The 26487-nt window shown below is 35.9% G+C and overlaps 1 protein-coding gene across 1 annotated transcript; it reads left to right on the top strand.

Annotated features, from left to right (window-relative positions):
• LOC306855069 (stonustoxin subunit alpha-like) lies at positions 1-24276 on the top strand. Its single transcript, XM_079393501.1, has 4 exons — positions 1-94; positions 15596-17299; positions 20786-20818; positions 20987-24276. The coding sequence occupies exons 1-4, from the start codon at positions 4-6 to the stop codon at positions 21496-21498; spliced, it is 2340 nt and encodes a 779-aa protein (XP_079249627.1). The 5' UTR covers positions 1-3; the 3' UTR covers positions 21499-24276.
• The last annotated feature ends 2211 nt before the right edge of the window (positions 24277-26487 follow it).

Below are 26487 nucleotides of genomic sequence, written 5' to 3'. Positions count from 1 at the left end.
GACATGGCATCAGAACCCATTGAACTGGCAGCCCTTGGAAGACCTCTGTTTCCTGGTATGCTGTATGACTGCCGCACGGATTCCTTCATTCCAGGTGCTTTACCTACTTAAAAAAGGAGCTTTTTGTTTCCCGTTTTCAACTAATTATGAATCCACAAAAAGTATGGAAATGTTATAATACTTTTCATTAATAGTTATATTAACTGAAGATAATCCTTAACAGCTCATTAGTTAATATATATTCAAATACCTAAAGGTATGAGATAATGTGCTACATAATGATAAACAAATCATTAGTTCATGTAAATTAAAATGCTTAAAAATATTATTATACTTTTAATTAATTTATGATTATGCACTTCACAAAAATCTGCAAATGATTTTACAGATGTTATACACTAATTAATAGCTCAAACTTATTCAAATGATTGATATGTTATCTAATGCAGTGGTGTTCAACATTTTTTGTCAGCCAAACCCCTTTGGCCTAAATTATTTTCTGGAAGTACCCCCTGAGATTGTAAGTATATATTTCAATGATTTAATGACACATTGGGAAAGGACAGCGAGTCAGGACTCAAACTTTGGTCGCCCAAAGCGCAACTGCACTATATGTTGGTGTAATGAGTCTATTGGCACGGACATATCACAGTACCGTTAAAATGTGCTGGAAATGTTCAGAAAGTAGTCATACACACACTAAAATAATTTTACCAAGTTTTATATTGAAAACCAACTGATTTTAAACAAAACAAAAAATGGCTGGGTGAAAACAGAACATTTTCAAATGTTCAAGTTTTGACAAAAAAAAAAAATAGTTGAGATTTTTTAGAATACACATTAGCTTATTTTCCATTTACCAGTTAAGATTACAACAAAAATTTGGTCCAATTTGTAGCATATCAGAAAGAATTAGTCAAGAACAGTGTTGACACAACAAAAAGAGCCAAATTTCACAAAGAGGCCCAGGATAACAAGACAATGTCATAAACCTATCCAGGATTCTGGCACAATGAGTCTGAAGCAAATCTAGCTACAGTAGGTATTCAATCAAAATGCCAATTACCGCCGCGTGTACCGCTAACTCGCCGCGTGTGTGAAACTCGTTCACAAAAACACCACTAGGTGGCGCAAAGGGATAGTTGACACCACTGCTCAATAACGCAGGAATTGTGACTCTTGTTTTTGTTTTTTTTGATTGCCTTGCTCTCAGTTGTTGAAGCCATAAAACTTCCAAATCTTCATTACTTATCTTGCTGGATCTGTCCACTTCTTTTGATATGGTTAACCACCAGATCCTCCTGTCAACCCTATTGGCAAAGGACATCTCAGGAACTGCACTCCAGTGGTTTGAGTCTTACCTCTCAGATAGGTCCTTCTAGGTATCTTAGAGGGGTGAGGTGTCCAAGTTGCAACATCTAGCTTCTCCTCAGGGCTCAGTTCCTGGACCACTTCTCTTTTCTGTCTACATGGCATCACTATGTTCTGCCATTCAGAAACATGGCTTTTCATATCAATACTATGCTGATGACATTCAACTCTACCTCTCATTCCATCCTGATGATCCGACGATAACTGCTCACATCTCAGCATGTCTAACAGACATTTCTTGCTGGATGAAGGACTATCACCTTGAACTCAACCTTGCCAAGACAGAACTGCTTGTTGTTTCAACGAACCCATCAATTCACTTCACCATCCAGTTAGGCTCATCAACCATAACTCCTTCAAAAACAGCCAGAAACATTGGAGTTGTGATTATGATCAGCTGAGTTTCTCCGACCACATTGCTAAAACTGCCCGGTCCTGCAGATTTGACTTATACAACATTAGGAAGATCAGGCCCTTTCTCTCAGAACATGCAACACAACATCTTGTTCAAGCTCTTGCTCTGTCCAGACTGGACTATTGCAATGCTCTCTTGGCAGGTCTTCCAGCCAGTTCTATCAAACCTCGACAATTAATCCAAAATGTGGCTGCAAGATTAATCTTTAATGATCCGAAAAGAACGCACATCACACCACTGTTCATCAATTTGCACTGGCTACCAATAGCTGTTCACATAAAATTCAAGGCATTGATGTTTGCGAACAAAACACTTTACCTAAATTCACTACTTCAGACTTATGTGCCCTCTAGAAGCTTGCGTTCTGCAAGTGAATGGGGCATTATTGTACAATCCCAAAAAGGCACTAAATCCTTTTCACAGACTTTTACATTAACTGTCCCCTCCTGGCAGAATGACCTTCCCAACTCAATTCGAGCAGCAGTCCTTAGCCATCTTCAAGATGGCTTTTTTTTTACTTAAAAAAAAAAACTTGACCCTCTAACACTTGCACACTCTGTTCGTTTTCTAACGGCTTGTTTTCTTTCTTTTTTTAAAGGCCTCTAAAATTTGCTTACTCTATTATTTTCCTATTCTATCTTCTTGTTTTCTTATTGTATGTATATGAATGCATATATATTAGGGGTGGAACGGTACACAGATCGGTTCGGTATGTACCTCGGTTCGGGGGTCACGGATCAAATATAAAAAAAAAACTATGCTTGTGTAGCAGGGTGGTTGAATCCATCTATGGGAATGTCATACACCTGCGCTTAGTTTAATTCCCCTCCCCTTTTTCGTTGGATATAAGGGATATGTTATGGCCACTTGGCACGCGTCTCGGTACTGCCCTTGTGACATCATCCGTAGTTGCTGCAGGTATGTGACTCGTTCGGGGGTGAACCGGTGCTTCTCGGGCTGTACAGGCGGTTGATGAGAATTTCTTTCGCTGTTAGGTTTAGACGGTAAGCTGGTTTCCCCGCGCCTGCTGCGTGCTGGCTCCCGACTCCTCACAGGTATGAGTATCCGTTTTTATATAACCAGGAGAAATTGACCACGGTTGGTTATTTACTATTTGTTTCGTTTTGGTGGCATTGATAGTATGTCACTTATGTTCCTGACTGAGCTGCTGTATTGCAATGTGGTGCGCGACTATGAAGTGGTTTGTGTGCAGTGAGCATCCCGCGGTATGTAGGATCGTAGTTTTGTGTGTTAGTAACTTGTTTTCTCTTTTTTAACACATTATCTTTGTGCTCGGCAGGTTCCCCTGCATAACTGAGGGTCTCTTGGGCTATTTGTGGGAATTGAGCGTCAACATTGAACTGTGACTGTGTATAATTGCGACTATGTCGTTGTTTTGCCTCGACTTTTATTATGACCGCAACCATTAACTGCTATGGTTTTGTCGCACGTTGCTATCGAGGATTGTGCCTTCGTCTGACTGTACGGGCTGGCAGACTAACGTTACCTTCTTTGGCCGCCGCCTGTTTGAATGCCGTTGGTCTGTAAGCTTCTTGTATGTTTAATTTTGGGTAACGTTTTGTTTGATTATTTGGTTTTCTTTTGTTCATTTTCTGTTTAATGTTTTGTCACTGCAAACCTGAGTGAATTTGTTTTTTTAATGTTAACTTGTCTTCATGTAGTATTGAGAGTCCTAATTTTGTTAAGTAGTTTAGACTCTTAAATTATTTAATATTATTTCTGCTTCGATTTAGATTTATGTGTTTGTGTTCTTTTTTTTCCCTTCCTTTGTTGCAGGAGCCGTGGGGGTTTCTGGAGGGTGAAGGCAACGCTGCCATTCGTGTGGTGTTCACACCTAGTGCTGTGTGTCTTCTGGCATCTAACCTTCACGTGTGCGTTTTGGTAGTTGTAGTGGTTTATTCAGGGGGGGTTTTCCAATGTGGCAGCTGGCCCGTCCCTCCAGATACCTCTGCTCTTGGATAATTTGTTTCCTTTAAATTTGAGTTTGTTATTCACTGTTTCCTTTAATTTTGAGTTTGTTTACTTATTGTGTGTATGAGTAGATGCAAATTGATGGTGTTCCCCATTACTAAAATGTTAATGTAGGAGGTTTTAACTTTGAATCTTTTTTTAGTTATATATTTGACATTGATTAAAATAACCTTTTTTTCTATTTATACGTATACGACTCATGTTTCCTCACCCACTCACTTACAACGAATCTGTGTGCCCTTAGGGCTATCATTTCCCTGGTTTTCCAGGGTGGCGTAGTCGATCATATATTGCCATTTCTGGTGTCTCTAGTTGAGAATGAGGTATCCACCCCTCAATTTCCTCTACTCTTTGGTACCACAACGCTACACTTGTTTTTTTTTCATTTATTTTGAACAGAAAGCAGTGCTAATTACATTTTTTCCACCTAGATGTGAAAATACTAAATATTATTACATTATCTTATACATATAAAATTTGTTTTGTTTTCATTGTGTGTGTACACAAATACAAGCAGATCTTTATACAGTGATGCATTATTAATAAGACAATAATTGTTTAAAGTTGATTCTGCTGGTATAAGGAAACAGTTGAAGTGATCGTGCCGGAGTGCACACACACACACAAAACATCAGTTACAGCATTGCTAACTTGACAGCGCAGTTGGTACTTTATCAAAATAAAAAACAGTGAACCAAACATCATTGCGCCCGCCTCTGTGTCACCATTGGACCACGACTGAAGTACAAAGCCTATATTTACATGATAAATAATAATTTAGCATTCAGATAAGTTACATAGCAAATATGGAAATATTATGGAATATTTTGATTCATGCCGAATGAGAGAGGTAGTATACACGAGCACAAAGCCCCATTTCGCAAACAGTTGAGTGTGCAACCCTTTAAAGTATACTCCTTTGTCAGTCTATGTGAGAGATGCGTTCAGAATCAGCACATGGTCACTGTCTGGTGGGCTTGGCTTTGTTTTCAAGTGTGCAACACATGGCATTCGCTGTTCTTCTGCTGGCGGTTATCAAACAGCGTTGGATTACTGTGGGATTCTTCTGGATTGAGGGTGAATTGCTTGTATTCGTTGTAATTGTGCGTTCACACCAGATGCAAATAAAGCGTTAAGCGCAAGTGACTTACATGTTAAGTCAATGCAAAGACGCGAATAGACATCCTGCGGCACGATTCGTGCGAATGAATCACACGAGTTTAAAAATCTGAAATTTGGTGGAAATTCGCGCCGCGTTAACCAATTAGGAGCTTGCTCTAGTAGTGACGTGCTTAGCCATTTCGCAACGAGACCCTGACACAATCACAAAATAATTTGACTGTGAAAATACCCACAAAAGATTATTTAAACAGCTGTTTCTGTGTTAAATGAGAAAGTCAAGTAGACATTACAAATTGTAATCTCTTTAGAAATATTTAATTTGATTCAACATAACATTTATTACACATAAACATAGAGCAGCTTAGACTATGGAACATAAAAGACGATAATTTGAGAAAGATCTTTCATTGTATGAACAAAAAACAGTATTTTTTTAATACAATGAAAGTCCTTGGTAAACAAAACGGCTTTGTTTCCAACAGTCTTCTAAATAAGAAACTAAATATGCCAGCAAGGTGGCGGTAAATGTCTTTATCAATCATTCATTCGAACAGGTGATTCATTCAGGAATTAAGTAAACGGCTCTTTTTATGAAAGGTCTTTGAATCGTTGGTTCACACGATTCGTTCAAAACGCAGATTCATTCAGAAACTAAATACCACTGTGTTGCTTGGAGACACACAACAGTTATGCTGTGGCTTTAAAGGTAGTTATGTTATCTGCAAAATTGAGCAAAAACACATAATATCCTGTTAACACATCATCAACTTCTTATTTACTGAACTGTTGTATAAAATCACATTTATACTTGTGCAAATCAGGACAAAAGTGCCACTCATGTGATATTATGGCAAGCTGTTTTGACTTTTATTCCTTCTCAGGATATGAATTCTTGATATCAACAATTCAATTTTCACTAGTTAAAATGCTAATTCTTGATATTAAGAATTAAATTGATGATATCTGTAATTGTATTTTCACTAGTTAAATGTCACCATAGGCTGCCATTCAAAATCAATTGTTGATATCAAGAATTAATTTCTTACTAGTTGAAATTCCAATTTCACATCAGAAATACAATTCTTACTAGTAAAAATGTCTATTCTTGATACCAACAATTTAATTCTTGATATCAAAAATGTAATTATCGATATCAACAATTTAATTGTCACTAGTGACAATGTTCATTTCTGATATCTGAAAATGTATTTCTGATATCAACAATTTAATTCTTGATATCAGAAATTAACACTGTCACTAGTGGAAATGTAATTGTTGATATCAAAAATAACCATTGTTATTCTTAGAAATCCAATTCCTGATATCAAGATTTAGTATTTTAACTAATGAAAACTGAGTTGTTGATATCAAGAATTCATATTCTGAGAAGGAATAAAAGTCAAAATGGCTTGCCATAGTGATATTGCTGCTCGTGTGATATCGCTGATATGATATAAATATGAGACAAAAAGATATGAGAGATATGAGACATACTGGGGCATTTTTTGCCCCAATATCTTGAATTTTAATTGTGGTTTTTTTTATAATTAATGATTTATTTATTTATAGTTTATTTAAATAGGGACGGATACAAAAAAACATGTATAAAACTTAAACAGTCATCTGATGTATGCATCATAGTGTTTTTAGCTTGTAGGAAACTTTTTCCTCGTCGAAGCAGAGACCAGGAGACGTTGGGATATCTTTCAAGCAAAAGTTACTCTTTATTGAGAACTCACTGCATCACTGTAGTCATCCAAGTCTGACTATATCTCAGCACAGTAGAGTTTCTACCTTTCAAGGGGGAGGGATACATAGAGGTGGAGACAATCTAAACAAAGCATGCAAATGCAGAACATAAATCAGCCCATTACCAGAATTTTCCTAGCCCTAACTTCATCAGCATAACAGTGTCATTCAAATGCATAGGTGCTAATCCAATCAGCCTGACAGTATCGCCCATACCTTCACATTATCATAGAGACAAAGGCACAGATGTGCCTTGAGCATTTACCTGTAACTTAGGACCCTGTCAAATTGTCAGGAAGTGCATAAAGACAAAAGGTTAATGTCTCAGACACCAGGGCTGCCTGACTTGATCTTCTTAGAATGTCACCATAAAACACGTTTCAGTTTATATACTATTACTCTGGAACCTAGATTTATAATTTTATAAATTTGTAATCCAACAAGCTGAAGCTAATTCACGACACTAGTAGGGCTTTAGGTTAAAAATAAAAATACAAATTAGCATTATTAAAAATAAGATAGAAATAAATTAAAATGAAATACAAAAAAAAACCCGGACAGTTAACACGTTAAACTGACAGCCCTAATATATATAATATAATATATATTAGGGCTGTCAGTTTAACGCGTTAACTTGATTAATTAGTGTCAAAATTAGTGTGTTAACACAGGCAATTATTTTTTTCAGTTTAACGTGTTAAAATTATTTAACGCCGTTAACGCAGGGCCGGGGCCTAGGGTTGGCCACTCCACTCATAACTGCTGTTTCTGTCAGTTTTTTTTCTTGACAACAAGTGCATTTATTCAGTCGCAGAACGTCTTTAGGAGCACATAAAACAGGAGACGTTTCAGACGCACGCTTCAACTTCACTTCAGCGTCAGGCACAGTACTGTGCTCGCATAGCGTGCCCTTTAATACACGCACAAAGGTGCTGGCGCGCGCATATCCTGTATTATTTCATATCAAATCGCGAAAGAAACTACGAGCATGCAATGTCGTGATCAGTTAAGACATGAAGTCACCAAAAAGGCAATTAAAGTTGCCATAAAACTGTGCATGCATGTTATATGTTATATATGAGTTACATTAACATGTCGTAGGAGAAAATATGATGCGTGTCAGATCCGCTTCATGTTCGGTAGCAGCAGCTCTTAAAGAAATAGAAGCCAAAACAACCTCATAACCACCTGCTGTGATGTGTGTTCATCAAGAACAAAAGAAAAAAAGAGGAAATCAATAACTTTTATAGTTTTAAGGATTCATCTGTATTTAGTTTAGAATTTAGTGTTTGATAACTTTATTTAATTTCTGTATATTTCTGCTGAGGGGCACAGGTAGATAAATACAACATTTACTATAATGGGTTTATGTGAAGATTGTTTTAATATAATGTTAAGGTGAATGGCTATAGTCAGTGGTTAAATATTAGGGGGAAACATTTTTAATAGGGAAGTCAGTATTAATTGGTATCAGTGATACTGGCCTTCAGTCATAAAAATAAAGATGCCATTAAACAAATATTAAAAATATACTGTCTTTATGTTGTCTTTACATTAATATAAAATTTTATTTAATATTAAAAGTTTGTTTACATAATACGTGTGTGTACTGTGTATATTTATTATGTATATATAATGTGTGTGTGTATATATATATATATATATATATATATATATACACACACACACACATGGTTGTATATATTTAAGAAAAATGTTATATTTGTATATTAAATATATGTATATAATATAAATATATACATGTAAATATTTTCTAAATATATACTGCATGTGTGTGTATTTATATATACATAATAAATATACACAGTACACACGCATATATTATGTAAACAAAAACTTTTATTTTGGAGCGATTAATCCTTTGACAGCACTAATATATATATATAATTATATAACCAAGACTTGTCATGGCACTTGCATATTATTGCTCTTTTGTTTGTTTTGATTTGTAATTCGCTCTGGATAAAAGCATCTGCTAAATGACAAAATTTCTCTTTGGCTCTCAACGAAGGCGGACGCATTTTTCTCTCCCTCTCCTCCCCCTTACCTTCCCTGCTTTGCTCTCTCGTCTCGTCTATTGTCTAATATTTGAGAGACTCTTTCTGCACTGCTCTCCAAACTGAAAAATCATGGATTTGATCAACTGGTCTCTCAACGCAATTGACGCCATCTTCTCGAAGAGAAGCTTGGGATCGGGGGAACCTGACTGCCGGGTCGGCACAGTGGCTCGGTGGTTAGCACTGTTTGTTATCTCGCAGCAAGGAGGTACCCGGTTAAAGCTCCGGCAGGGACAGGAGGCCTTTCTGTGTGGAGTTTGCATGTTCTCCCTGTGTCTGCGTGGGTTTACGCCGGGGACTCCGGTTTCCTCCCACAGCCCAAAGACATGTAGGTTAGGTTAGGTTACTTGAAGACTCTAAATTGTCCCCGGACATGTGTGTAAAGACAAGACTTGTGTCTGGATCGACTTGTGTATGGATTAACTGGTTCTCGCCATGAATATAGCCATAGATGCTGGAATGGCGTTAAGAAGGAAATAAATAAACAAACAAACATTGAGCATGCTAAACGCAACAATGGTAACAATAAAATTGTATTTGTTTTTATTAATTGTAACATTAACAATTTTATTTGCTCTTTTTGTGTTGTGCTACTACTGACACAAAACAGCAAGTAAAATTGGTGTCAAAAAACAACAGTAAAACGAACAAAATTAAAACAAATATAAGAATAAAACACTATATACATCAATTATACATTGATTCTTATTAAAGCAAGTTATTTGGTATTCAGCTCAAGAAAGAAATTAATACAGGTTTTGGACAACATGTGAGTGAGTAAATAATGACAGAAATTAAATTTTGGGGTAAACTATGGTTACTATGGTCTAAAGTGGACTATTCTGATAGTCCACTTTAGACATTCTACTAACTATAAGTAACTTTGTAACTACATGTCTACTAACTCTCAGTAGGGTAGGTTTAGGGTTAGTAGAATAAGTTGACATACTCGTAAATATTTTCATAGTCAGTATGTTGTACAGGGTTCCCACTCTTTCATGAACACCAGATTCAAGGACTTTTTTAAGCACCATTTATTTTATATCAAGCACCTATCAAATTCACACGCCAGCATATATGCATATGTAGTGTCATGAAAGACCTTACAGTACTAAACATTTCACTTACACTTAACATTTACATTAAAAATGTCAGAGTAATAATGTTTTGAATGTGTAGTTTTCATAAATGTAGAACATTTTGAGCAGGCGCATTCAAAGGAATTTAATGAAATCCATTGAAGTCAATACTGGTAATATTCAAATACAATTTCTAAAATATTGATAAAATATGCATGAAGCTGGTTTTTGCTGTAGTTCTTGTACAAGATTTAAATTTGAAAGAATTTAGCAATGACGTTACTCTAATAAACAAACAAGTCAACATTATTTTGTAAATCAATTATTATTGTAAATCCCATTTTTTCATCTTTGACCTAGAGGAATGCAGCTGCTCAAAACTTCAATATTTAATTTTTTTTAAATATGTCATGAACATTTTAAACCTTGTACATGTGCAAATCTGCAAAAAAAAAAAAAAAAAAAAAAAAAAAAATATATATATATATATATATATATAAGAAAAGAAATTAAAAAACGTATCGGTCCATAAAGCCTATAAAAAAATTTGTCTTCATGTATTTCACAACACTTCAGCATTTCATTTTTTATTAAGTGAAGGTCATTTTTTAGGATTTTTAGCAAAGTCTCTGAGAACCTGACACCTTGTAATTCTGGAGACTCCAGGAAGGTTGCAGTTCTGGAAAATGATGGTGCTGGAGACTAAATGGTTTTCCCGATGGTTTTACACCTAATTCTTCACATTAATTCTTAATTAATATGCTGTTAACATGGGTCTTTTCTTCTCCACCTGTTTTTTTTCTGACCCTGCTGACCCAATGAGCATTTCGCTGACCAATAGTCATGCCAAACTTTGCAATTTCTGTATTGCATTATTTTTTATTATTTCTCATGGGGATTTAATAATTTTAGACTTTTCAGTTAAATCTCTTTTTTGGCTCATTTCATCTGTAAAAGAAAACCTGCCTAATAATTCTGCACACATGAATATGAGGAGTTTTTCACTTCCAGCCTTCATGGACAATTATAGATCACTTATAAATGATTAAATACAAAATCAATAGTAGCTATTAAGATAGATGTGGTTTGGAATTGGTAAAATGTTTCGAAATCGAAAGTGGAAGTGAACTGCGAGCGCTCATTCAAATGTGATTTCAATACCACACATATTGATAGTGCGAAAATTATATACAGTTTTAGAATGTTTGCGGGAGCGGGACACACCCGTTGCAGGAGTGGGCGGTAATGGCCAGAAATTCAGCAGGAGCGGGCTTGAGAAAACTGTCCCGCGCAGGGCTCTAGGCTGCGCATCAACACACACAAGGGCTCGCAAAATGTCAAAATCCCTGGTAGCCCTTCGGGCAGGTACTCTTCAGATTTTGGTAGCCCGGAAATTAATTTAACTGGCCCAAATAAAATAAAGACCATAAATGTCAATCAAAAACATTTTCAATACACAAATATCAACGAATATCAGGGAAAGAGTTTTATTTTACTATTTACAAGGTATCTGCAGAATTCTTAAAAATCTATTTAAAGCAATTTGAAAAATTTGAAAATCTTTTGGGCGGACATTTCAGGCACCTGAGCAAAAGCATTCTTTATACCAGACCTGTACAGCACGCACAAAAAAGTGTGTAACTAAATGTGCTACTTATATTCGCTTTGACCCTTGATGTAACTAAATGTACATTTTAGGTTACCCGAGAATACATTTTTACTGTACAATACACTGCAGTTCAAAAGTTTGGATCAATAAAGTTTTTTTTTTTTTTAAGTTTCTTATGCTCATCAAGGCTGTATCTATTTGATTAAAAATACTGAATATTATTTCACAAAATAATATTGTGAAATATATATTCAGTATTTTTATTTTAAGCAGTATTTCACTATCACTGTTTTTTCTGTATTTTTTAAATAAATACAGCCTTGATGAGCAAGAGACTCAAAGTCAAAAATTCTTCTATAGTTGTCTAAACATCATTATGAAGTACAGTTTGTACAATACTCTTGTGTGACTGAACATGTTTCAGAGTTTTGTTACCCATCCTCCGCTATTTCCAGCACTTAATCAAGCCACTCTTCTTTAATACATGAGGATGTTTTATTTCAGATGTCATTGCGTTTGCATTTTCTCTCGTGTTGAAGCAACCATTGAAGTATTCAGCTTCTACAGCGACTCATTTGGTGCACATCGTTCTCTTTCTATGAAACCGGTTCCAACTCTGTCGTGACATCAGCTCTATAGCAGTTTGTCCGAGCATTGCTATTCTTTCCCTTTTACTGTCGGCATTCAATCAAATGGCTTCCCAACTCATTTTTGTGTGCGCGAGGCACATTATTTCTTCTGCGCTCAGCTTAGATGGAACACTGCGTGGGAGCCCTGTATTTAAGGTAGCCCGTCGGGCAGGGCAGTGATACATTTTGGTAGCCCGACTGGAAAACACAATAGCCCCGGGACATCGGGCTAGCGATTTTGCGAGCCCTGCACATGCTAAGTTTTTTTTTCACGCTACACCATCTCCACCCCAATCATTAGTGCCATTTCATCCGGTCTTTGACAGCACATATAGGACAGTTTTTGAAATGGCGCCATAAGCTAAATTTATTTCAAATTTAATTCAAGCACTTTCAATAACCTATGTTTGTTTTCAAGTACTTTCCAGGCCTTGAATCCATATGTCTAAAATTCAAGTACTTTCAAGAAGCGTGGGAACCCTGGTTGTATGTTGTGCATCCATCAAAATAAAGTGTTAGCAGATATTAAGCAGACAGTGAAGCAGAGAGTCTACTAATACTCTAATGACTGCTAGTTGACACGTAGTTGCAAAGTTACTTACTGTTAGTAGAACGTCTAAAGTGGACTATCAAAATAAATTGTTACCTAAACTATCCCTTTAATGACAATTGGCAGCATGTTTAGTACTGTTGCTTTTGCACACATCTAATATACAGGCACGCATCTGTTTTTCTCTTAACGGTTTACTTTCACTTTAAACATAACCAACTGTGTTTATATGTAAACCTTGTGTCTTTTGACAGTACTAGTGCAATCAGACGCAAAAGATAACTTAGTCCAGTAATCAGGCCCTGTTTGATAGGCTTTTTAGTGTACGTGCTCAGAAAAAGCACACATCAGAACAGCACGAGAATGAAATGTTTAACCAGTGAGGCTTTAAAACACATGCAAATATTATTATTGCCTTCATTAAACCAGGAAAGGAACTCACTGAGATTAAAAATCTATTTTCCAGGAGTGTCCTGGCCAAGATAGGCGGCCCAGTTATACAAATACACATACAACAAAAAAACAGTACATAACAATAAAATATTACAGTAAATATTAATATTACGTACATATTACATACACACCGTGATGAAGGCATGTGGGGGCGTTTGAATGAGCTGTTTTAGGGGGGCATGGACGAGTCTTAACTTTGATAAAGAATATCTCTTTGGTTTTGAGACTTCAGTCTTTGCAACTTCAGGGATCTTATCTATGCACAAACATCTTGTAAGACTCCAAAGAGAAAGGAAAACATGAAATGACATCATATGACCCCTGTAAACCACATTCATCGCAGGGTATTTCATGAAAATGCAATTGAATATTTTTCTGCCATGGCACAGTTTTGATAAACAGAAAAAAAAGAAAAGAAAATCCCACAGCATACCACTAAGCAATATATTGAAATATATATATTTTTTAGAAATAATTTAACACTGCGTCCTCAGAGTTGGTATTGCGTCTTTATCAGACACTTGCACTTAACATTTTATGAAAATCAAGCTCAAATGGAGTTAACAAGGTTCTTGACCAGCGAATGACGGAGATCTGTGTTTGTCTGTCATTAGAACGGCCGTATCTGAGGCAGTAAGCACATTGCATTACGCTTCATCAACTTACAGGTTATAATGTTTATTGTAGCTATATGGGCACTTAGTTTTTTCTGTTGTTGTTTAATACAAAGTCTCATGATATAAACAATGAAGTGCTATGCACAGGATATTTAAAATGCACAAAAGTATATTGGCTACAACTAGACGGCAAATGCTAACTCTCTGCTCTTCAACCACACAAAAAACATTAGCCTTTATAGACATAGTGTTTCTTGAGTAAAGAAAACACTGTACTTATTCAAACATCAGTTATTTATTTACCCTTGCATTGTGAACAAGCGTAGATCTGTCTCCAGGCTGTGCACGACACAGTCCTCCACCATTAATGTGAGTACCATGGTGCATGGTGCACACATGCATCGTAATACTGTTATTAATGGCACTAGGGTGACACAGAGGAGAAGAGTTATCTTTGTTTACTTTGCAAAAAATATCCTTGTAGCTTCGTAAAGTTACGGTTGAACCACTGATGTCATATGGACTATTTTAACGATGTCCTTACTACCTTTCTGTGCCTTGACCATGTTAGTACCCTTGCTGTCTATGGAGGGTCAGAGAGCTCTCGGGTTTCATCAAAAATATCTTGATTTGTGTGCTGAAGATGAACAAAGGTCTTACAGGTTTGGAACGACATGAGAGTGAATAATTAATGACAGAGTTTTCATTTTGGGTGAACGAACGCTTTAAAGGTGCAATGTGTAATATTTAGGATGATCTATATACAGAAATGCAATATAATATAGATAACTACGTTTTCAGAGGAGTATAAAGACCTTACATAATGAACCGTTATGTTTTTATTACCTTAGAATGAGCAATTTCGATCTACATACACCACGGGTCCCTTTACATGGAAGTCGCCAATACAGTGGCCCTTAACGGACAAACTCAACCACTAGATGGCGAAAATCTACACACTGCACCTTTAAGCATATTCTGCCCAAACTGTCAAACTGACGCCATCAGAGAAGGAATGTAATTCCAGAGCGGAAGCAAATTATCAGATTTTGATTAAAGATTACTAAAAAAAATTTTTTTTCAGTGGATTAACTTGCACAGAATAATTGTTCACTTTAGGACTAGCAATTTGTGCTAATAAAATAAATATTTTAAATTGAGATTTTATGCAGACTTTAAGCAATAAGGTTACGTGAGAGAAAGCCATGCTGTTCCTTAACCAAACAGCTGTATCTCACTCTACTACCTACCTACGTATTATCCCCAAACGGAAAACAGCCTATAGGGCCCCCTAGAGCACAAAAACACACACAAAAACATAATAACCATACTGTGGTCGGTTACAAGCTATATGACTATGGGGAAGTCGAGGCCTAATGGTTAGAGAGTCGGACTCATAATCCAAAAATTGCGGGTTCGAGTCTCGGGCCGGCAGGGATTGTAGGTGGGGGGAGTGAATGTCCAGCGCTCTCTCCACCCTCAATACCACGACTGAGGTGCCCTTGAGCAAGACACCGAACCCCCAACTGCTCCCCGGGCGCCGCAGCATAAATGGCTGCCCACTGCTCCGGGTGTGTGTTCACGGTGTGTGTGTGTTCACTGCTGTGTGTGTGCACGTTGGATGGGTTAAATGCAGAGCACGAATTCCGAGTATGGGTCACCATACTTGGCAGTATGTCACTTCACTCACTTAACTAATGATCTGTTAAGCATTATATAATGTTTGTTAATAACTTTTTTAATGTTATTATAAAGTGCAAGTTATTATAAAGTGTTACTAAAATACTTATGTAACCAATTTGAGACACAATAACATTAAGCACACAAATATTAGTTCAAAATTGTCTAACAGATACAGGATGCATTTTTACTTCAGTTGTACATTGTGTGCATTGTACGTACATAGCTGTTAAAACCATTTCTCATTTCAGGTGTTACTCTGTGGGATAAGAAATCACTGAGGGAAGATTTGGACAGTCGTCCTCAGCCCATGACTGGTTTGAAGTTCAGTAGCTCTGACTCTCTCTCTAGTAAGTCCAGTCTTCTAGATGTAAGCGCTTCACTGAAGGCCAGCTTCTTGGGGGGGCTGGTGGAGGTGGGAGGATCTGCCAAGTACCTGCGTGACACCAAATCCTCCAACCAGCAGTCCAGAGTAACAATGCATTACAGCGAAAACTCAAGATTCGATCAACTCACTATGACTCAGCTGGGCCAGATCACTTACCCTCAGGTGTTTGAGAAGAAAACTGCAACTCACGTGGTCACCGCTGTGCTGTACGGAGCTCAAGCCTTCATGGTGTTTGATCGCACATTTGCAGAAGATAAAAACAAGCAGGAGATTGAGGGAGAACTGAATGTCATGGTCAAGAAGATCCCTGGATTTTTCATTGAGGGAAAAGGAGCTTTAAAAATGACAGATGAGGATAATAAAAAGGCTGAGAATATCAGCTGCACATTTCATGGTGATGTCCGTCTTGAGCAGAATCCCACCACGTACCTGGAGGCCCTGGAGGTGTACAAGAAGCTCCCCACTCTGCTGAAGGAAAATCCACAGAATGCAGTGCCAATAAAAGTCTGGCTCTATCCTCTAACTTTACTGGATACAAATGCAGCTCGATTGGAGAGAGAAATCAGCACGCGCTTGATTTCCAGCACTGAAGATATGATGGAGGAGCTGGGGGAGGTAGAGAGGACATGCAATGATCTGTCCAGAAGAGCAGAGGAAAATGTTTTCAGTGACATCAAAAAAAGGCTGCACTCATTTCAGGATTCATTTAGCATTTACAAGATGATGCTCCAGAAAGAACTGGCCAGGCTCTTGCCTGCCATTCGAGGAGGAGGTACGGTGGAACAATCCCTGGAAAAAATCCTGAAGATACACAGCAGCTCCCCTTTTAATTCTGACTTGCTTAACCAATGGTTAGATGATGCAAAGTCCGAGCTTTACTTATTGTATAATCCCAGCAAGACACTGAATGAGATCAACATTGCAGATTCAGACAGGCTCAACGGCATCCTTCTTGATCCAGATATTAATGTCATCGTGTGCTTGGCCTTCACATCTCTAAAATATAAAGACCCATATCTCTCAACTCTGACAGAGTTTCTAAAATCTAACAAGTTTACAGAGCTAGATGAAAAAATAAATCTGCCTTCTGTGACATCAGACATCAGAAAGTGGTTCAAAGATCCTGAAGTCATTGCAAAGATGAGAGAGAACTTATTGGTCTTCAAGAAATTTTCAGAGGCCAATAAAAATGAGAAGAATATCCGATTCATTATTTCTGCCATCTCCAATCCCTCCATTCCAGGGTCCTCCATCTATTTATATGAAAATGGGAAACTGACCGACACAAATTTCCAGCCCGTGTCTAAGCCAACCCCACCAATAGTAAAGAATGTCCTGGCGCAAACTCTGTCCCTGAAATTGCAGAAGTCCCCAACTGGAGAAAAAGTGAAGTACAGAGTGGAGTACAAGCAAGCTGAGGAACAGTGGCTTGTCTTAGACACAGCTGATGAAGAGCTCACGCTGACTGAACTGGTATCTGGAAAGCAGTACCTGATCCGCTACAGGATAGTGAGTAAAGTGGGAGTGAGTGAAGCCAGTGAGACTGTCAGCCTTACACTCTCTTCAGGTAAGTGTCATTTGCACATTTTTATGAATACTGTCTTTCCTCTAAACAACAATCAGCATTTAGAATTATGTTTGTGACTGTATTGCATGTATTCTTTTCTTATGCTGTGGAGTATCTTTCTCTGAATCTGTATGGACATTGACTTTTGAATTGAATTTTTGTTCCACTGTTCTCACCACCACCACTTAACAATCTAACAGAGGCTCAACTGCCAGACATTAGTATAAGTGAGTGCCCTCTCTCTGGTTCTTTCCTATCTGACCAGCCTGGTCCATGTTCATACGTAGGTATTAATGCGTAACATTTACAATCACAAAACATACTTTTTGTGTTTTTATTGATGCTAAAACTTACAATTTAGATGTATTTCAACATTTAAAACGTACAAATCGATACGTATTTTTAGCTAAAAAAACGTAAAAATGTACGTATCTTTTATATCATTAAGATATTCGTAGAAATGCATTTTTATAATTTTATTAATAAGCGATTTAGATTTTTAGACCCCTTAACCTACTCCCAAATCTAAACCTACCCATTTTATAGCGAATATAAAAGGATATAAAACACAATTGAGCAAAATATGCAGGAAAATAACCATTTTAGTAACAATATAGCATTAAAAATGTTTTTATAGTTGCTAATCCCAATCCTACATCTACATGTATAAGAAAAAGATATCAGACAGACAAATGCAATTACAATCATTTATTTATTGCAAAAATCTCAAAAGCACTACCAAAAGTAATCCAAATGAAGATGCGTTGCAGCCGCAGTCCTCTCTGGCGGAATACAGCAGGTTTGTGTGAGCTGCAGAGCAGAATTTGTGTTATAATCGCTGAAAATATTATCCAGATAATTTTCCTGATCCCCTTGATCTCAGTGAACTTGTGAAGGCGTGCACGTGCTCACCAGAAACACACGCCTCACCAGAAACAGGGCATGTCGCAATCTGTGACGAATGCAGGCGAGGGCCAATGAGCGTTCGATTATTCTGCCAAAAAGCCTGTCATTTGAAGCGGCAACATTTGAATTTGTAACGGACGCGTCAATGCACCGCAAAAACTAGGGAGCATCCGCGCTCACTATGCTCCCTAAGTGGAAATAATGTCTCATTTCTGAAGCATGAAACATAAACCACACGAGTCAACTTGCCAAGCCACGAGTCAAAAGATTTTAAATGACAAACCGTTTTTTTCAACATAATTCGTCAAGCGGTGACGTTCTACAATTTTGTCCGTTGACGCTGTACGTAATCATGCCGCTGGAATTCGAGTGATCACTGTCCCAATGTGCAGTGAGTCAGGGAACTTACCAGCTGATTCACGAGCTTGGGAGCTAGGGATCTGATTGAGACGCACCCTTGGATTTGGGTCTGTTCCTCGCAGTCGTATGGATCCTGAAGATCTGGATTACAGCGCACAAATAAAATTGTTTCATTCCATAATTATGTTGCAGCTTTGGTGTTTTTTATAGTTTTGTTGTCAGTCACAGCATGTCGGAGAAAACGCCTTTTGTGGCCCATGGCAAACAAAGTAATCATTACATGACAAGTAAAGGTTAAATTATTTCAAATGTTATTTATTTTAAGGTTTAAAGTGAAGTCTTGTTTAACATTATGTAGGCCTATTATTGGAAACGAGCTGGCAGCAGAAATCACACAACAAAACAAAATGTTAGAATTTCATATTAAGGAAACGAGTAAACAATTTAATGATGCAATTTTAAAAGGTAATTGATATGACAACTAACAATAAAATGAATGTCGCGATTTAAATATTCAAAAGGATTAATTTTTGGATGTCGTCAATACGTCAGTTTTGTACGTTTAAATGCTGAAAATACGTGAGATTTGATTATTTTATTTTTTCCCCACTTTTATTTATAGGATTTTCCACAAATTGCAAAATATCAAACACTTTAGAATACTGTTGTACATTTTGAACTATGTAGAGAAAGAAAGAAGATAAGCAGGGATCCAAGATGATTTGAACAATTATTCACCCCAAAAATATATATTCTAAAAGAAAACATAATAATAATAATAATGACAGAAAGAGACTGAGTGAGATTAAATGAGTGTGAGACTGTTTTCCTCAACTAAGTGGAAACAAATAATTTCCAGATAGATCAAGTGCTCTTGTTCATTTTTTGTACTATTTTTGTTGAAGTTTGAATTTTGAAATAGATTGTGGGAAACAAAATGCTTTCTCTGTGTTTGACTATTTGCATAGCCTTATGGTAAATTAACCATGCTTTTACTACAAATAAAATAAATCAAATTACCATGTGTTTGTAAATCACTTGCATATGTGACTAAATCTTCACACTGGGTGACTAAATTATGTCTAACATCAACCATTGGCTAATAACCTAGATTTTACTCGCCAGTGTGTGATTTGGAGGTTAAGTATGAGTTTAACACAGATATATTTTCACTCATTGCTAGGATAACCAGGGCAGTTACTATGCAGTCGCTAACAATCACTGTTCTAGCTGGTTGCTAGGATTAATATGGATGGTTGATAGGTGGCTTCTAGAGTGTTCTGGATGGTTACTACCGTGTTGCTAAGGTGTTGCTAGGGTGTTCTTGATAGTTGCTGAGTGGTTGCTAACACATTAAACATTAAGCAAGCATGATTAACATGTTAGCATCATGATTATGATTGATTGGATTTCCGGTCTAGCGAGTGTGTGCAGAGATACTTCCGGTTATGCTAAATGTCTGTGCCGAGAACCGAAGAAATCCAAATATTACCTTCTATATAAGATCTACACTGCTATTATTACTATACTATAAATGTTAACTGAGCCAGTGCATTTGATAGTTTGGGTCCGACACTGATCCCTACTGTTCACAAAATTAATTTTCCCTGAGATCCCTGTATACTGACTGTCGCTGTGCCGCATAATCAACAGAAGAATGAAGCAATCTTTTTATTGTGTACTTTATTGTGAATGTTAATCATTATTGTGTACCCACACAGAGATACACAATAATGTAGATAGGATGTTTTCTCTTGTCTTTGATATACCACTATCCACTATTTAATTTGAAAAACATTAATTATATCTATCTTGCAAAGTTTTGTATTTAAGTTTCCCTTACAGTAAATGAGAACGTTGCAAGACTGGAAGCACGTATGCACACACTCGCTTCACTGAAGCTCACCGGCGCCATCTTGTGCACCGAGCCCATTAGTATGTAGTTAGCATGATGCTAACATGATTCGCATTGCTTTAGTCACCGTTATTTATAGAGCGCTTTTTTCTCTCTTTCTCTTTATCACTTTCTTAGCATGATGCTAGCATGTTTTAGAATATTGCTAGTCTGTTTAAAGCATTTGATGGCATTTTATCTTTATAATCCTTCATTTAAGCCAAAATCATAGCTAAAGATATTTGATGAATCGCACTGCACTGTGAGTGTGTGTGTGTGTCTGTGTTTGTTTACTGACTGAATGTGACTGTTCATTGATTTCACAGTCAACAAATGGACCAGGAACGACTTCCTACAATGTAAGTCACTAAGAAAACAAGCGGAAAAAACTTTAATCATATAAATGATGATTTGAATAATGACACACACACAACTCTGTCTCTCTCACGTCACACACACACACACACACACACACTCAGCTGTAGTGATTGTTGTTGTGTTATAAATGTCTCCGTTCTTGTGTTCAGATGCCTGTTCTCTCACACTGGATCCCAACACTGCACACACTCAACTCTTTCTGTCTGAGGAGAACAGAAAGGTGACACGTGGGTATCAGTGGTATCCTGATCATCCAGACAGATATGATCATTGGGAGCAGGTGTTGTGTAGAGAGAGTGTGAGTCGACACTGTTACTGGGAGATTGAGTGGAGTGGAGAACTGGATATAGCAGTGTCGTATAAGAGCATCAGGAGGAAGGGAAAGGGTGTCGAGTGTTTGTTTGGACGTAATAATCAGTCCTGGAGTTTCATCTGCAATCCTGACGGTTACTATTTCAGACACAATGACATACAGAATGTTCTCTCTGTGAAGTCCATCAGCAGCAAAGTAGGAGTGTATGTGGATCACAGAGCAGGAACGCTGTCCTTCTACAGCGTCTCTGACACAATGAGGCTCATCCACACAGTCCAGACCACATTCACTCAGCCCCTCTATCCGGGGTTTTGGATTGCTCCTGGATCATCAGTGAAATTGTGCTGATGAATCAGAATTGATAGTTTTCACGTGACATCACACCCTCATAGGAACGCCCACCTGGAGGGCAAAACCAAGCTTTGCTCCACTGACCGCCAGCTATTTTTACGCAGATTGCATCAAGTAATAATGCAGATATTAAAAGGCGAGATTCAGTGGATGATGTATATTTTGTACAGGCAAGAAGATGAAGCCAGAATATAAACGCAATGTGCAAAGTTTCACATTAAATGGCTTCCCATAGAAAACCATTAGAAGGAAAACACTGAACTCTTAAGCGGACTGCGTTCATGTTCCCGGCCTCATCTGCTTGCCTGTGTAAACTATGCATCATTAATATGGTGAATACGGAATTTCATCTTTTAATATTACTGTTTTAAATATATTAAGGCATTTTAAGTGTTTTTACAATGTTTTGTCGCATTGTTTATGATTGAAATATTGCCGCGGGTGCTTAATATGGATTGCAAATGGCCAAAACTTGCATTTTGTTCAGAAATACCTTTTTATTCTTTTGAGAGGTGATCTAAATATTTGTGGCTGGGAAACAGAACTGCTGCACATGCGTGTCAGTTTTTCATCTATGGATGTTTTGCCCTCCAGGTCTTTGAGCCGGTCACGTGACTGAAAACTATCAATCGGTGCGTTCGACTTCATGCAGCACTTCGCAGACCGATCGGCGGCTGACTTGAAGCAGTGCATGCTGGTTAGAATATTTGTAACATGCGATATTTGTCAAATGCACAGACGTTTCAGAAATGTTTTCATTAGCAACAGAAACACTTTTTATATACTGCTTAATACAGGGCCATCTGTTCAAGAATAAAGTTCAACATAAACATATACTATTTAAATACCAATAAAGTGGGGGTATATTTGCTTTTATCAGTGTTTTTTTATTAAATGTGACTCAATATAGCATTGCGACTACAGGAAAAAAGCTTTTACTGCTCTAAAAACAGATTTATGAGCAGTATTGGATTTGAAGATGTTAGAAACACGCATCATTGTTGTCATGTGGTGATTTTATTTTTTTTATTAATGAAAATAATTTTTTTTACAAACAAAGCAGGCTTTAAATTAACAAAATTAAGGCATAAAAACACAGTTGTAGATACAAGGCAGACATAACTAAGTTATATACATTGTACATCATTAACATCAATAATTAAATATGATTTAGTAATTAAAATAAAAAATATTAAACAATAACAAACAAATAAATCAAATCAAGATAAATAAATACAAAAGGGGTTACAAGATATTATCACTAAAGTCACTAAATTGGTTGAAGAAATGAGCTAATGTAATAGCTTTATTGCTTGAAAGTGTATGTAGCAATAATTCTAAGTTAATTTATGAAATGAGGGAAAGAAGGGGTGCTTTTCAAAAATCTACATTTATGAATAAAGAATTTACCACAACAAATAAGGTTATTAATTAAATGGTGTTGCATACAATCTTTTTTAAATACTCCAAACTTAATTGGTTTATAGTTAAGAAGGTTAATATGGATATTAACATAAGACGATCTGTTATTCAAGTGAGACCAAAACAGCTTTGAATGAATACAGTTGAAGAAAATATGCTCAGTGGTTTCAATGTCATTTTCACAAAATTGACAAGTTCAATATCAAATATATCAAAAATATCAAATTTTTATCTAAGGAATTCTTTCGATGGCTATATCATTCATTTATTTTAAATTAAAGCTCTTTTACTTTTGGGAAGATTGGAAAAGAGAGGTAGCCTATTCTAATTTTTTAATTCCTTTGAGTCAAAATCTTTAAAAATATGGTGACGTCTTGAGTCAATTTGGATTATGTCTATTAATGAAAATACTTCTTATAAATTTGTTGGTACATTTTTGATCTCTAATAGACAACGTATCCAATCTCAGACGTAAGAGAAAAAGCCACAGAATAATGAGAAAGAGTTCCTTTGAGCAACAATACTATACTTTTAGGAATGGCATTTACAACTGTATAAAACTCTGTAGGATGACATACAAATCCATGTTTCAGGCAAAAATCATTGTAACTTAGAATGTCACCATGGTTATCCAGCATATCCAATAAAGAAAGAATATTATATTTAAACCAACTCTCATAAAATAAAGACTTATTACGATGTAAAATAAAATGATTGTTCCAAATAGAAGTCCTGTGAGGACTGATATTGTGAGAAAAAGCTAGTTTGCAACACAACAAAACCTGTTGATGAAAAAGAGACAATTTGAGAGGTAGCTTAGACAATTCAAAATCACATTTGATTAAAAATTCGAGACCACCTATTTTCCCAAACACTGAAGAATGTTGTCATGTGGTGAATGGCCTATCGTGAAACAGCTGTGTCGTCACTCTGGAGAGACTGTGCTGGCTGAGTGAGCCTCTCGCGGTATTTTGATGCCACACGTGACAGTGACGTGGCGTCGGTTCAAGTCGGACAAATTTTCTAACCGGCATGCACTGCTTCAAGTCAGCCGCGGTTTTCATGGTGCTGCATGAAGTCGAACACGCCTATCTGTATCCGAAATCGCCCTCTATACCCTGATTCACTATTCCCTACATAAAGAAATCCTCATATAGACAATATTCATGTTATCATTCATCTGATTTCTCTCTATTGTTTTTGTGCACAAATGATAAAACATAATAAATAATCTTTAGATCAGACATTAATTGATTAATATGTAATAACTATTGCTAGTTTATCACTGTAAAGATGCTTTGAATCAATCTGTACTGTACAAAGCATTGAATAAATAAAGATGATGAATACGTGAAATGTCTGAATGCTTTATGAATCATAAATATAATCGATTCCTCACGAGACTGAAATCAGCTTCAGTTTCTGACATTATCAAATATGACTGGATTTAATCAAATATAGTTACTGTAACTATAGTAAAGCCATATTAAAATTATTATGAGATCTCCTTCAGTGAAAGATGACAGAATATTTACTCTTTAAATTATTTTATATCTACTAAAAATGTACTTCCTCTGAGTGATGTTTAATGACAGCATGTAAAAATGTGTTTAAATATGTACAAACTTTGCTGAACTGATTTGAACAAGTGCAATAAATAATGCAAATATTACTTTAGCAGAAGTATTCATCTACACTAGACTCCTCTTTATTGATACAACTATTATTTGAATTATAACAAATTAGTAAAGAATGTTAAAATTGCAATAATCATATTGTGCTATTTAATAATAATTATAATAACCAAAATATTAATTTGATTTTATTATTGTTGTAATTATAACAAATAATAAAAAATAATGCCACAATTGCAATAATCCCACTGTACTGTAAAATAAAAAGTCAGTATTGAGCAATAATAATAATAATAGTGTTATTTTATTATTTAACCTCTTAACTGTCACCCCCCCCTTTTTGAATTTTTTTTGAAAGTGCACTATTTAAAGTTAAATTGTAATAATTCATGAATGCTTTTGAATACAGACGTAAGATTGGTCTCCTTTTAAAGACGACAATCAGCAGATTATTGCAGAAGTGAAATATTTTCAAAAAACGAAAGTAAAAAAAAGTTATAAAAGTTTAAATTTACTGTAAATAACATGTACGATAATATTATTATTATATATTATATAAAATAAATATTTTACAAAATATATTTTAATCCAGATTTGGCATAAAATTAAAGCCATATGTCTAAATATGTTGTGTTCCAAATTTGAAGTTGATATAAAAAAAATGTAGGTTACTATGCAATTTTGTTTAGGCGTTATACCACAACCAGCCACCGGGTGCCATTCAAACCCCATTGAAGTTTTTTTATGCACTTTTCTGTAACAAATGGATCAATTTCTCTCTCACTCTTACTCCTATGACAAAATAAACTCCAAATATGGAATCCTGAGACTCAGACCTTTCCGATGATATGTATTTTGTCAAGATTATAAAAGGTTTTGATTCTATAAGACCGTAATACATTTAGTCACCACTAAGGGGGAGGAGCCCGCTAAAAGATTTTAAAGTACCATTGCTATGGTGACGCAATATCCGATTTCAAAACGGTTTTCACAGGATGAATTTTGAGATTTTAAGCTTTCAAATGATATATAATATATGATGATTACTAAAACATGTGACAGGAAAAAAAGGAAACGAATAGAATTTTTGTGTCAAAGGTCAGCGCTCCTATTATGGTGTATATGTTTTGAGGTGCGCTCTTGTCATAAATTAATCTATTACTGCTCCTACATAATTTTTTATAACAAACAGTGGTGAAATATCTATTTAGGAGTCTTGGACCTTTCCAATGATATATAGTTTGTCATGATTAGATTAGGATTTAATGGTAATATATTGAAGTAAAGTTAGGTGTCCCGTATACGGGACGGTGACAGTAAAGGAAAACATTTTACTATTACTAAATACTATTGCAGTATTTGTATTGTAAAATAAAATTGTTTAATAATAATGTTTATAACAGGAATAATAGGTTTTATTAATATTTAAACAACAGATCAACACAAATGGTCAATAATAATGTTATTTTATTAATTAAATAACAAATAAAAACATTTTACTATTACTAAATACTATTGCAGTATTTGTACTGTAAAATGAAGAGTATTTAATAATAATGATGATGATAATAATAATAGATTTTATTAATATTTAAATTTCAAGTAGTGCCGTACTAAGTTAATGTCTTAAACTACTTTTTTTTTTTTTGCCGTGTTAATAAATAGTGTTTTCACTATACTTTACATATTAATATCCATTGCAGAGTTGATGTTATATGGCCCGTTCAGTGAATCGCTGGACAATTCAGCTGATCATCCGTAAAGTAAAGTAAAGTAAAGTAAAGTAAAGAGACTTTATTGTCATTGTAGTTATACAACGAAATTTGTTTGGTAGCTCACAGAGGCCAGCAGCAGTAAAACAAGAAAGCAGCACACAGAACATAGTAAATGTAGTAAAAGTATAAAATTACTGTATAAAATAAAATAAAAA

This window comes from Barbus barbus (assembly GCF_936440315.1).
Source record: "Barbus barbus genome assembly, chromosome: 3".
In the NCBI taxonomy this organism is placed as follows: domain Eukaryota; kingdom Metazoa; phylum Chordata; class Actinopteri; order Cypriniformes; family Cyprinidae; genus Barbus; species Barbus barbus.
Note: the sequence above shows the minus strand (reverse complement) of the source record. Positions and strands in the feature narration are given on the sequence as shown.